We start from the raw sequence: 12,179 nt of genomic DNA, 5'->3' as shown, positions 1-12,179 counted from the left end.
AGTTAATATCTTTATCTTTTGACGACCTCCGTGATCGAGTAGTGTGTACACCGGTTTTCATGGGTACGCCACTCCGAGGTCCCGGGTTCGATCCCCGGCCGAGTCGATGTAGAAAAAGTTTAATTAGTTGTCTATGTTGTCTTGGGTCTGGGTGTTTGTGGTACCGTCGTTACTTCTGATTTCCATAACACAAGTGCTTTAGCTACTTACATTGGGATCAGAGTAATGTATGTGATGTTGTCCAATATTTATTTATTTATTTAATATCTTGATATCTTTAAATTTATACCTTAATGTATTTTTAAAACGCACAGTGCAGATACAACCAACACAACTGCAGTTTACAGTGCATTCCGGTCGCCGTGACGTTTATTATTTACGTGTAAGTAACGTCTAATCGTTCGGGTTTTCTGTTACTCATTAAACTGTTTTTCTGATAACGAGTAACGCGGTTTATTTCTGGTCAATCAACAATACAGGAAGAATCGTTCCAGTGATTATTTAAGTAGGTATTAAGAAGAATATTATCACTTGTGTTCTTTTGATGAAAACTTTAAGCTGTGTTCAAATGTTTGAAACGTTTTGCATTCCTCTGATTTGCTTGGAAAAAAAAATCTTGTTTCACTAATAGGGATCGTTTCTAGAAGTAATAAAAACTGGATTATAAATGTAATTAAGTTAGTTGAAAACGTAGATATGTCGTAATCTGCGACGGGAAAGTTAAAATGTAGCGACAACAAAATTTAGCAAGCATCATATTTTGTGTTTAGAATCCATCCTATGCTTGCAATGAAAACATCGTGAGAATACCTCCATGCGCCGGAAATAACTTCGAAATGTATTCGCCTTGTGTTCAGCGCCGCCGTAGTTTCTTCCAAAGTTTACTGTACTTCGTCTACCTGTTTCAAATAATGTTTATGTATACAAACATGTTTTTATTATTTCTAGAAAACTAGCTACCCTTCCTGACTTCGCACGAATAAAGTATACGCTTAAAGCTACCTCATGATCACTGTCCAATGGTGGACATCGTATGTAAATCTTTTCGGTGGTTTTTGAGGTTATCGCGTTCAGACAGACAGACGCGGCGAAGGTTTTGTGTCATAATATGTAGTGAAGTGCAAGTATCAAATATTATAAATGACCCAGCAGCGTGAATAAGCTCCAACTATTGTCCATAAGAGGAATTAGATACCCAAGGAGACGACAGACAAGGGTATCCTTCACATTCCCATCTGGAGTAAGTTGATGATGTCTTCCTACCGATTTCCACCACAGCATCACAAGAATGACTAAATGCGCAAGGAATATAGCACTAGTGCTTACATATACCCGCTGTCATAATCCAAGAATAGGGACTGGAAAGAATTTGGACGCAGGACCAACGGCTTTAGATAGCAGATTCCGGTATGCAAAGTCTAGTAATCGTATTGACTCGGAGATTGAACCCAGAACCTCGGCTGGCTTATAAGCTGCCAAGAGGCAGGCTAGAGAAAATTATTATTATTATTTTATGCCATATGTTGGCGGACGAGCATATGGGCCACCTGTTGGTAAGTGGTCACCACCGCCCATAGACAAAGGCGCTGTAAGAAATATTAACCATTCCGTACATCGCCATTGCGTCACCAACCTTAGGAACTAAGATGTTATCCCTTGTGCCTGTAGTTACACTGACTCACTCACCCTTCGAACCGGAACACAACAATACTGGATACTGTTGTTTGCTGAATATCTGATGAGTGGGTGGTACCTACCCAGAGGGCCCTACCACCAATAATAGTAATTTATTTTAATTACATATAATAAGCACAAGAATGTAAATATTAAAGGAGAATGGAATTACAGGCAACGTTACAGATTTATAGCCACATTCCCCACATTCGACGTGACATGATTTAAGGCTAATTGCCTATGTTTTGTGTCGTGGTGTAGCGCTGATGACAACGATGGTCTGTGGTTTTGCTCGTTATGTCATTTATCCCGTTAAGGTTTTGGTTCGAAACAAATTATACTGGATACATACAAGTATATACTGTCTTCGTCAATGGTCTATTGGCTAAATATTTGGTCGCAGACCGGGAGATTCCGAGTTCAAGCTTATAAGTTATTCGGTTTTTCTATAGAAAAAAAAAATCCATCTATTTTAGAATTCAATTAAAATATATATTCTCTCGTCCGTCCGGTTACCTAGAGGCTCCTGTCAAAAAGTGCGCCTCCGTCAAAACCTCCTAGAGTCTTCAGTACTTTAGTCAAGTGTCTTTTACAAGTACTTTAAAATATCATTGCATAGCTGACGGATACCCGGAGGAGAACCGGTAATAAACTCAGTAACTTCCGAGTTGACTAATTCAAAAACAATTTCCACTAGTTAAATGTCTAAGAAAATATTGTTCCGCACTCTTGACGCACAGATGTAGGGGAGAAACTCCGTCTGTTGGTATATAGCTTCCTAGCACAGTTATTATTTGCATCATGTTCTAATTACGAGCAGCTTCATCTTCGAATCCAAGCAAGCACCGTTAAATTTTCAAGTGCTGAGCGTATTACTCCACTGCTGGACATAGGCCCCCAAGGCGCGCCACTGAGCCCGATCCTCGGCCCTTCTCATCCATCTCTATAATTCATCTGCGTCGAATTTTTATCCGCCAATATCGGCCCAGCAGTAATAATTACTTTTTAATTTTAATTATATTATAAATGTGAAAATTAGTTTTTTATCTGTTACGCTTTGACGAATTATCGTTTCAACTAATAATTATTATTTACTCGTTTGGGGTGCAAAAAAAGTAAACAGCGTAAGCGAAGCCGCAGACCGAAACTAGTATGTTATACAGTATTATTACCAACATAATAAAATCAGGCTTTCAAAACTTCTAACACCGTAAAGACGCGATCAAGTGTATTATGAGGTACATGGGGGCGCGAAGGGGAGATCGCCCCGATCAATGGTAACTCAGCAACGGTGTGCCAACAATGACGTCAGAGTGGTACCACCGTTAAGGGCGAAATCATCCACACTTGCATGCTATGTTATAAAAGCTGTTTCATTACCACAATGTTACCATAACTTACAAACTTGTATAACAGCTTTTGCCCGCAACTTCGTTTGCGTACAAGTTGAAAATATTTGTTAAGTCCAAGTATATTAGGGAACTATTTTAGGTACAGGCTTTTATCATTAAGAGTGGAATCTTCGAGCGTTAGGTAAAAGTACTGGCTCTGATAATCTTATGTCGGGAACTATAATTATACTTGATCATTATTTTGTTGCGGTTATTTTAAAACTATAATATTTATATTGACGACCTCCGTGGTCGACTAGTGTATTCGATGTAGAAAAAGTTCATTAGTTTTCTATGTTGCTTTGGGTCTGGGTGTTTGTGGTACCGTCGTTACTTTTGATTTTCCGTAACACAAGTGCTTTAGCTACTTACATTGGGATCAGAGTAATGTATGTGATGTTGTCCAATATTTATTTATTTATAAGATATTTATCGAAATCAAATGACGTAAAGTACATTTTTATATACTATTAGTATATTTTTTATATACTATTTTACAGATAGAAGAGTTTGGATATATTTGTTGACGGCAAATACATTAATATTGGTTTATTAGCGGTACATTTTTCGATTAGTTAAAAAGAGTAACTACTGAGTTTCATGGCGGTTATTCTTGGTAACTTTTAATTTAAATGAATATTGTAAAATGTAGGATTCAAAAGTGTGTTTTGATTTTGATTTGATTGCAGTTTTTACATTTAAATGCATTAGAAAATTAAGAAGGAAATATTATGTTTACAGTCCAATCATTTGTACTGAAATTGGAACAAATGCGTTGTACAAACTGAGCGTATTATATCCTTATAAGTTAAATTAGAAATGGCTAAGGAGAGATCGAGTATCGACGGTATGAACGGCTTCGGGACAAAGCAAGCTATTTCTGTGCAACGGATGCGCCCGCGCAGCGACGCATCGTGTACCGATGACAGAAAAATATATTCAATTTTATCAATTACTATAATAAGAATTGGACGAAGTACTTTTTAAAGTGCATAAAATCTATTACTAAGCCAATTTTATGTACGTAATACTTTAAATAACTAAAATATAATTATCATTGTACATGGAAAATGGTTAAAAATAAAAATATATATCCCGCTGAGTTTCTTTCGCCGGTTCTTCTCAGGTCCGAGGTGCTAAATTCCGAACCGGTGGTAGATTTTTGACAATCAATAAGCAAGTGTAAACACTTCTATATTGAATAAAGACTTGACTTTTTGAAAAAGTATATGTACTAATAAAGGAAGACAACCTATTTTCTCAAAACAATTGGTCGGGCTGTAGTCTCAACGCTTGATTATCACGTATATTATATATCATTCGTAAATAAATACACTAAAAACAGATCAAATTAAACAGGAAAAAGTGAGCAGTTCGAGTTTTCGTAACATCATATTCGACCTTGAAATTTTACTCCACGTCAAAAGACGTAAATATGTTTTTTTTTTTTGTGCTGACCGTACCTATGCGTGAGAACGGCAGAAGTCGACAGGCGTACAAATAAACATAGTTGCTTGGTTATTTTAATTAAAACTCATATCAATACTTCGGATGTTAAAGAAATTTTGGTTGAATGATGTGCTCGTCATATTTATAAAATACTTCTTACCGACATAGCTCAGTGGTTAGAACAATTGGAACCGAGGACTGCGGTTTGGTATTCGAAGGCAACGCTTAATATTCATGCCCTCAATATAGATAATCTAAATGTACCTATATCTTAATAAAGCTTTTTATAGCTGTACAAACAAAACAATTACAGAAGTGTTATATATTTTCTTTTTTAATTAATATTAATTCAATAGGAAAATATCGTGAGGAAACCTGCATGTTTCGGATGTAAATCTATGTGTATTTTACCAACATGCATTAAAACAGCTCGGTGGAATAAGCTGAGGAGTCCTTTTGCCTAATACTGGGGGCTCATATTTAAGACTAATATTCATTTCCAGTGACACCACCGAAGTTCTAAACTTAGGCAATGTATAAATCAAAGTTACAAAGCCTCCAGCTTCAGTATCGCAGAGATTTCAATTAAACTCGAAGATCCCGAGCCGCAGAATCCGAGATATTTAAGAAACAAATACTTTTCTAACTTTTTAATAATCGAAACAATTTATTACTGAGAATTTTATACATCGTGGAATTTAAGTCGGTTTATCATAATCAAAATATATAAAAATACTATAAAATAAACGTATTAATAATGTTCATTATACTTTACGTGTACCGTCTTTACCATAAGGCACATGGGGCACGTGCCCAGGGCCCCCATCCTGAGAGGGCCCTGATGAACCAACAATATCCTTCACACGTTTGTGCCCACGTTGACTGCTATGTAAATTTTCGAAAGTTATTTATTTGTAACAAATAACTAACATATTTATAAAAGCTATTTGCGATAGTCGATATTAAAAAAAGACGTGCTCTTCATGATAGAAATAGATATACTATAAAATAGCCATAAGATTGTACAACCAATCAGATTCCTACGAATATACGAAAATTACCGCACCGTTTATTTGAAACTATACTTAAAGGCCAAAGCAATTTATTAGCATGGTAGTAAACATCTACCAAAAGGGCCTCAAATTCATGGGTGCCCAAGAGCCCCAGCATAGTTTGAGACGGCTCTGTTTACATGATACGCATGAGACGCTTAGATCTGAACTACGCCACATGTTTTCCGTAAAAATTCTTACTCAATATAATTAATTAATAATACGAACATAATATTCACGATTGTCGCGTTAATAGACTAAATTTAAAGTTGGTAAAACTGCAAAGAGATACTTACGTACATATAATGATTACATAGCATAAAACAAAGTCGCTTCCCGCCGTCTGTACGTTTAGATCTTGTAAACTACGCAATGGATTTTAATGCGGTTTCCATCAATAAGGTGAGTGATTCAAGAGAAAGGTTTATATGTATAATACATGCATACTATAGTCGACAATTTCAAACTTTCCTAACCGGAAAAATAACACAGTTTTTTTATTTTTTTATTTGTTCTTCAATCTTAAAGATGTATATACATATTTACTTTTATTGTATCCGTGTGAAATGGGGTCGAAGAGCTAGTTTATGATAAAAAATGCTTAAGTTAGTTTATGTTGATTTTCAGAATAGACAAATATAATTATTGGTATAGTACATAAATATTTTTTGATCGCTATAAAGGAGTAACAACTGAATTTGTTACAATTTATTTGTACGATCTACATTTCGACTGACTTACCATTAAAATGAATCGTGTGATATTAAATGCCTGTAAAAGCCAGATTCGGTTGACCAAGATGACTTATTGTAAAAGTCGTTTATCCGTCTACGCTTTAATATTAAATAAAAACTTATTTATGGTACAATAATTTCAAAATAATGTTTGGACCTAACAGCATTTTAAATCAAAATAAAATTGTTATTAAGAAGACTAGAAAAATTTGAATTTACGTCAAGAATAACATCGTTGCTTTATTAAAATATAAAAAAAAAAGATAAGGTCGAAGCTTACCTCAGCATAAAAAAGTATCATTATTTATGCCTTCATAGAATTCCCAGTATATCTTGGACCATCTAGAGATTAAATTATGAAACAGACCGTTCAAAATCACCCTAATAATGACAGAACGTAGTTCAGACCCCATCGGTTTTGAATTACATAACTCCAAAACACCTTGCCCGGAAAAAAATGGTCGTACATTGTTGTTTTTTGTTGCAGAGTGAAAAAGACGACAACAGCGGCGAACACGTGCGCGAGTGAGGCAGAAGAGTCCAGTTTAAACCTGTTTGGATTTTTTTAAACCAAAAAGGATAAAAAGTGACCGCTTTCGTGTCTAGTTATGCGAGTGTGTGTGTCTGTGAGAGGATTTCTATAGAACAAGATGGCTGTCCTTCCCGCTCTTTTTGGACTTCTCCTCGCAACTGTCGTTACAGGTAAGTCTTTAATGGTCATTTTTATTCGTTCTTAAATCAATGAGTCAAATTATAAGTACCTGGAATACAAAGCATTGAATATACTTTCATAAGATATTTAATAAGATCCACGATTTGTATTTAAATGAATATACATTCTATTAAAAATTCAATACGTTTTTGTCGAAGTTATTATAAGTAATATAATTAATTAAATGTATCTATATACACAGTTAAGTACCTATCATTGATATTATAATAATCGACGGAGTCAATCGAATTCGATTTTTCGATTAAATTAAATCTGAGCCTTGTAAGAGTTCCTTCACGAATAAACTTGTAACGTCAAGAGTGATGAAATATTGACTAATAATGATATCATTAAAACTCCAAAATAATTATTATTTGACGAATTGGAGCAAGGCTGGACTAAGCGTAAGACTATCACAGCACATTACTGAACTTATAACTTTCTCGTGCGAAAACTATAAAACTACCTATAGCACAAACCTCCATTTAAAACCCCTCGATAAGTGAATTTAAAATAAAATGCCTTCCCCGAGACTTAAACTATCTCCGTACCAAATTTCATCTAATTTTGTTACGAGGTTTAAGCGTGAAGAGTCAACACACATTTTAGGCGAGTTACTTTCGAATTTATAATATTATTAGAGAATAGAAACAACAATAATGAGTTTGCTTTCGCCTCTCTCTATTCCCTCTCATCATAATCCGATGGGAGGGCAAATCCGACACGACCGGAATGTACTGAGAATGTTTCGATAGAAAACCCCATAACTTTTTAATCGGCCCGACCTTGGGCTTGAACATTAGGTACTGCTCTAAAACAATTTGTAAACATTTAAACAAACATACTAAATTTATTTAATTAAAGTGGAAAGTTATTTCAAAGCTAATTCAGGCGTAGTAAAATATTCAAACGTACGCGATAGTAAACAGAGAATTCGAAAAACCGTTTCGTGGTTTATTCGTTTGGAAGTGACGTTTTCTAGCGTGAATTTTCGGAAAAAAAAATGCTCTGGACATTCTAACTTTTGTTCCAAATACTTTAAGCTCGCTTCGTTCGGGTGGAAAAGCGATGTGTTTCAACTATAATTGAGACAGCGCACTTATCGTTATTAATCAAAGCCGATTCCAATGGAAGTAGGAAAAAAGTTAAACAAACTTTAGATTTACGTATTTCATGCGATTTGATAATAACTCAGCTATATTGTGCAGTACTAAGAGTTAAGATTAATATATCTTTATTTATAGTAGAACATTGTTACACTTAACTACATATTTCCACTTTAGTTTTGCTTCCAAAATTCCGATAAATTGCTTTGACGTTCAAAACGCCATTCGCTAATCCATAGTGAATATCATAGATCAATGATGCTCTCGGCCAATGATATCGCGTCAATTTGCTTTCAAATGTTGTTTATTTGGCTTTTTTCCTCTTATGGTTGGAATAGAGTATATACTAATATTATAAAGCATGCTTGAACTGCAGGGAAAGACACAGGCTTTTTTATCCGTAACATTGTAGAGTATACAGGTACAGCAAAAGTAAAGTTGTTAATGTCTTCAGAGCCTATAAACATATAGTAGATAGTCAATCCTACCTGTCTACCTAAAATTAATATATCTACTCTAAGACTTTGATATAAAATCCCCGCGTTCAAACCACTCAATCTAATACTTTGCATATAACTTTGCCAATAGAATCACATTATATTTTATTTGACTTCCTTTATGTGCATGCTTGATAAGAGCCTTATCGATCGGTAATACTAAATTGGAACGTTTTGATATACACAAGTTTATTTCCAGTTTTTAATTGTAAAAAAAGGTATTTAATTTCAACGTCGTTGCCTTGAATTTTAATTTGGATGGATAACCTCAATATATATACCTGTATGTACTTATACTACCTACCCGTCACGCTCCACGCGGGTACTTTAAAGGTTAAATTTTATATTGAAGAATTCATGGTTTTTTTTTGCCTAGGGAAATTGTAATTCTTGCGTTTTCTCAACTATAATATGCAAGTATTAAATATATATACTTTCCTCTTGGAATCCCTGGATGAAAATCGCATTAAAATCCGTTGCGTAGTTTAAAAGATCTAAGCGTACAGACGGCGGGAAGGAGCATTGTTTTTTATATATAAGTGATATCTCTTTGCAGTTTCGTCGACTTTAAATTTAGTCTATTAACGCGACTACCGTGAATTTTATGTTCGTATTATTAATAAACTAAATCGAGTAGGAATGGTTACGGAATACAATTTATAAGTAATAGCTTTATCCACCCTCCAGCCCTTAGCACAATTTTATTAGGGGTCGGCGCAGCGTGTCTTCTTCCATACTTCTCTGTCTGACGTCATCGCACAAGTAACATTCTTTCACACAAACCATCCATCGTTTCTTTGGTCGTCCCCCTCCTCTATATCCATCCACATCTATCCTCAAGACCTTCCTCCGCATAACATACCCATACCATTTGGGTATGTATAGTTATAGTAATACTTTTAGTACAACAAAAATAACTGTAACCTCACAACCTACTTCTCAATCAATACATATTCTACCGCCAAACAGTAATACTTTGTATTGTTGTGTATGAGTTTAAAGGGTGAGTGAGCCAGTGTAACTACAGGTACAAGGGATAATATATCCCTAGGGAATATCAACCTAGGTAACTGATATCAGTTCCCTAGGTTGGTGGCGCATTGGTGATGTAAGGAATGGTTAATATTTCTTACAGCACCGATGTCCATGGGCGGTGGTGGTCACTTCCCATCGAATACCATTATGACATATTTTAATTTTTTTTCAATGTATTTAGCAATCGTTAATTTTATTTAACTCGTTTTTTATATATTGACAATAATATGTATTATGTAATTGTCTCATTATTTTTATTAATTTCATTATATCAATTAACTTATTATAATTATCGTTTTTACAATGTCGACTTATACCTACTTGTTTAATTATGCTTTTATTGTACACCACACAGAGAAAATAAATAAATACAATATACATAGATCGATCCTTAATAAAAGACGCGTACAATTTTGGCGACATTATATACATAGCAATCTCTTCCTATATATTTGTATATTCAAGTCATTTTAGAACACCAGTAATAAATAAAGCAATTACCGAATTACTTACGATGACTTTTGGTTTATTGTGAATTTTCATTGCACTACTGATTGTTGTCTTCAAATAAATACACAGTAAATACGGTAAATATAGCAAGTTGAATTACTTTATAACAATATTAAAATTAGACGGCGTAACAAGACAGGGAAACGCGAAAGTGATTAATTACGTAAATTGTGTTGCCACAATTCCTTTCTAGATCTGAATCACGCGGTATTGCCACATCGACTTTAACTTGCTCAGACGTACTTCGTTTAACACATTATATTTGTATTTTTCATTAATATATTTTAATTGAAAATAGATTGGCAGACTAGCAATGGATTTGGCGTTGTCATTACCCACCCGTGACATCGCCAATGCGCCACCTAGCATTCTAGACACGAACCACCATGAGCCTTAGCAGTAATTCCCTGTTTAAATAAATAAAATATATATATATTGGACAATATCACATACATTACTCTGATCCCAATGTAAGTAGCTAAAGCACTTGTGTTATGGAAAATCAGAAGTAACGACGGTACCACAAACACCCGGACCATTTTTTTTTTTATGTTTTACGAGGAGGAAATGCATTTACGCATGCCGCCCGGTCGGGGGACCGGGACGGGTATGTGGGACTCAACCGGGATCTAATGCCCCGTGCCAGGGCACGCTCTAAAACAATCCTCGGGTTTCCACCATGCCGCCGAGTGGTGAGGCCACGGGATCGCCAAGGGCATGCAACCGCGACCCCACCAGCGGCAGCCGCCGTAAGGCGGCTGAATATTCATGGAAAGCGTGCCTAGTGCGCGCCTTCCCCCACATCCTCCACGTGGGAATGTGGCGGACTCCCCCGAGTCCGCCACTGGAGGCTGGGCGTCAACGAAGCTGACGCCGTGCGGCGGATAACATGTTAGGCTCCGCTGCTGACCGCCGGTGTAAAACACCTGAGAGGCTCGAGTAGCGAGCCTTCCCACTTCCTCCTAGCCAACGAGGCTACTCACATGGTCCGCCCTGACGCCGATCAGGGACGTATCAGGAGCAGCTCCGCGGCTTCCCTCCCGCCAGTCTTAGCCGTGGCCGACGAGCAAGTTCAAGCTCGGTCCCGTTGCCCAGAGTTCACCACGAGGAAGTGACTGACATGTACCCCGATCACCCAGACCCAAGACAACATAGAAAAATAATGCACTTTTTCTACAACGACTCGGCCGGGAATCGAACCCGGGACCTCGGAGTGGCGTACCCATGAAAACCGGTGTACATACTCGACCACGGAGGTCGACATCGTTGTTTTTCAGCGTCTATAACTTTAATAGAATAGAGTATCCTATTCTCATATTTAACAAAACAGGACGTGAAGCCAGAACTGTTGTCAAGTTTCACGTGGTTTCAAACTGGTCCATATCGGCGTTTCTTTTGTATTTAACAGAAAACAGTGCAGCACTTGACATTGTCGATACCTCGGTAACTTTTTCATGTAAACATATTCTTCCTGTATACTTCCCGTGACGTTTTAGGGTTCCGCTTGTAACCTTGAAATAATGCGTTTAGTTTAAATAGTTTAGTAACAATTTTTATTTTTAAATTAATTATATTCTTGTCTAATAAGATAAAAAAGATAATTGTATAGTAATACTTTTAAAATAATGTTCAGTTATTTTTTAAAATTATAACATTTAATATGTCAAACATGTTAGACAAATACATTGTCAAAGACAGATAATAGAAAGGCCGAATGAAAGAACCCCGACCCAAATAAAAATCTATTAAAAATATTTGTACTAATATTATAAACGCGAAAGCAACTCGTGTCTGTCTGTTATGCTTTTACGGCCAAACCACTGAAACGATTTTGATAAAACTTGTTATAAAGAAAGTTTGAACTCCAAGAATAGACAAAGGGTTTTGTTATACCTAACACCTGTGGACTTACTCTTAAAACGCGAGCAAACTTCTGGGCAACGACTAGTATAATCATTTACTACTAGTATTGTTATGACAAGACGTTAGTCACTTTTCTGTCCGTATGTCCCTGTTCTA

General features: G+C 36.0%; 1 protein-coding gene across 6 annotated transcripts in view; it reads left to right on the top strand.

Annotated features, from left to right (window-relative positions):
- The window catches only part of LOC113391577 (fasciclin-3), a 144,756-nt gene that overhangs the window by 36,425 nt on the left and 96,152 nt on the right, over positions 1–12,179 (top strand). For all 6 annotated transcript variants that reach the window (XM_026627573.2, XM_064219938.1, XM_064219937.1 and 3 more), the window contains exon 2: positions 6,788–7,002. In XM_026627573.2, the coding sequence (XP_026483358.2) occupies positions 6,951–7,002 (52 nt within the window). In that variant the 5' untranslated portion in view covers positions 6,788–6,950. The remainder of the gene's footprint in view (positions 1–6,787; positions 7,003–12,179) is intronic.

Source organism: Vanessa tameamea, chromosome 30, assembly GCF_037043105.1.
Source record: "Vanessa tameamea isolate UH-Manoa-2023 chromosome 30, ilVanTame1 primary haplotype, whole genome shotgun sequence".
Lineage (NCBI taxonomy): Eukaryota > Metazoa > Arthropoda > Insecta > Lepidoptera > Nymphalidae > Vanessa > Vanessa tameamea.
This window is presented reverse-complemented; position numbering and strand designations above follow the sequence as displayed.